We start from the raw sequence: 2406 nt of genomic DNA on the forward strand, positions 1-2406 counted from the left end.
CAAAACAAAATTTGAGGATGTCACTCTTGGTTGGTAACTGAATTGGTAAAGTAATAAAATCAAATTCTCTTTTTAGTAATTTTCATAATGCTTTTCTTTGTCATGGTGATAGAATTTAGAAACAAGACCAATCGTGATTAGGTTTTTTCTTTTAATATCGATCCTTCAGTTTGATACTAGTAACCTAATTTCACCAATCAGTTTACTATACTATTCTTGTTTATTTTTAAAATTTCACTGCATGATTTTTTTTTGTAATTTTAATAATAACTGTGCATATTTTTTTTTTTTTGTTAATAATCACTTCAAATATTTTAATTAAATTTTTAATTATTAAAATTTTAAAGCATTTAACATTTAAATTAGTTTATAAATACTATTTATTTATAAGCTAATTTCTGTTGAATATATCAAATTTCATTCTGTTGAAGTATTTCTTCATGCATGAATCTGTCAAAATTATGAATATATTATATACAAAAACACACATTTGATCGTAACACTAGCAGATTTAGTTTGATAAAAAAAACATTAGCAGATTTAGACAAAAAAAAATAAACTGTAAATAGAAATAAGGCAATTTGCAATCAAACTATATAATAATTAATGAATATTTTGCAGCCATCCATTCTCAAAAAGCATATGAATTATCTAATAACAGGTAAAAAAAATAAAAATGAAGGAAAAAAAAAGAGAGAAGAGAATAAAAAAGGTACACGTCCCATCATTATCAAATATTATTCTTTCTTGTGAATTGACCTTACCAGTGGCACTCTCTTCCTGGCTCAGCAGCTTCAATGGCTCCCCAAAAGAAAAGAAAATGGTAACAGCTAGAAGGAAGAGAAGCAAAAAAGAAGTATGGAGAACAAGGTGAAGGAATAATAGTAAACTAAAACTAGCTAGCTAATACCCCCACTTGGTGGGCATTTTCGTGATCATTCCACACTCCGAAAAATTTCAAAGGCTCAAACAAGTTCTTTGAATTAAAAACTAAAATCATAGAGATTAAACCAAAAGAAACAAGAAATCCAATTCATGGAGAACCATTTTCAGATCTATCAAAATGGAGAAGTTGGCCATTGCATTTTGGGCAATCTTCAACCTGTTTTGGAACCATGAAGTACATGAAGCAGCTCTTGCAACCAGCCACAACTAAGACATGGTTTTCTCTCTGAACCCGATAATGTTCTCTTGAAGAAGATGGAGGAGAGGATTCTGAAGATGACTCCTCACTGTCATATGAACTGTCATCTTCTGAGTAGAAATCCCCATTGTATTGTGTTACTCTTGGATCTTCTTTGGCTTTCATTCCATTCCTCCAGTTTATGTAGTAAATCTCCCCTGTCTGCATGTACAATCAAACCCTTTATCAAAAAAATTTATAGATCTTGTGCATTAGATGATTAACCATTGATTTCACAATTAAGGAAATAAGGCGAGAACACTGAAACTATATGGCTATAATCAAGAAAAAGAAGATTTTCTGGGTTGTCAATTAATTCAAGGGTTATGAAAATATCATTAGTAATTAACCAAAAACATAAAGAAATAAGGAGATTGATTTCAGGATCCCCATCAAGAAAGGGCATCAACCATAAAACTAATCAAATTTTGGAAATAGATTTTTTTTCCCTTTCCTTCGTTATATTAGCATCAACAGCAATCAAAAAGAAAGAAAATTTTTTTTGGTGGTCAAAGCTTGAAATTTCATCCCATTTTCTTGCTTTAGAAATGCAGACAAAAAAGGATAAATAATTAAGAAAAGAGAGAAATCTGATTCCATATTTAGGTTTTTTTTGTGTGTGTGGAGGGGGGGGGGGGGGGTGGTAACCCTATTCACAATCTGGCAGTATCATGAGAGAAAGAAAGCAGAAGCATTAAAAGCAAAGGGCATTGAAGAAGAAAAGACATAATTACTCAGAAAGTAACAAAAGAAACGAGAGATCTGCAGCATTTAATGAAGCTATAAGAGACGAAAGAGACTTTCAGAATCTAAAAACACACAATACCTTTAAGTCAAGGCATTGTTCCCAATGGTAAGGGAGAGAGAGATGAGAGTTGAGCTCCAAGGTAGTGTCAGAAGTAGGAAGAAGATGATTTTGCTGAGGCACCCGTGCTTCAGCTTCAGCATCAGCATCAGTATCATCGGAGCTGGAAGTCCTCTCTCCGACGCCTAAAACTCCCCTACTCCGATGATGATTCAGCGAACAGTTCTGAAGAGACCTCTCTAAAGAAGCAGTGATAGTGGCCATGTTTGGAGGTGTCATCACTGTAACCTTTCTTCAACCTCCAACTATAACAACCACATATAAATGTAAAAGGTAAAGAAAAAGAAACAAGCAGAAAACTGAAAATATATAGAGATAGGGATTTTGAGATAAGAGGAAGAAGATTGATTGCTAAGGG

At 32.8% G+C, this 2406-nt stretch overlaps 1 protein-coding gene across 1 annotated transcript; it reads right to left on the bottom strand.

Moving 5' to 3' along the window:
* Positions 1–630: 630 nt before the first annotated feature.
* LOC110620336 lies at positions 631–2406 on the bottom strand. The gene is made up of 2 exons (XM_021764032.2): positions 2010–2406; positions 631–1345 (listed from the first exon to the last, which is right to left on the bottom strand). Exons 1-2 carry the CDS (start codon positions 2265–2267, stop codon positions 1034–1036), a joined length of 570 nt encoding a protein of 189 aa, XP_021619724.1. The 5' UTR covers positions 2268–2406; the 3' UTR covers positions 631–1033.

Source organism: Manihot esculenta, chromosome 8, assembly GCF_001659605.2.
Source record: "Manihot esculenta cultivar AM560-2 chromosome 8, M.esculenta_v8, whole genome shotgun sequence".
Lineage (NCBI taxonomy): Eukaryota > Viridiplantae > Streptophyta > Magnoliopsida > Malpighiales > Euphorbiaceae > Manihot > Manihot esculenta.

Excerpts from the sequence above, each read along its gene's own strand:
- LOC110620336 (XM_021764032.2), bottom strand. The coding sequence starts at position 2,267 with ATGACACCTCCAAACATGGCCACTATCACTGCTTCTTTAGAGAGGTCT. Across the intron at positions 1,346-2,009 it reads AACAATGCCTTGACTTAAAG|ACAGGGGAGATTTACTACAT; the intron begins GTATTGTGTGTT and ends TTGTACATGCAG.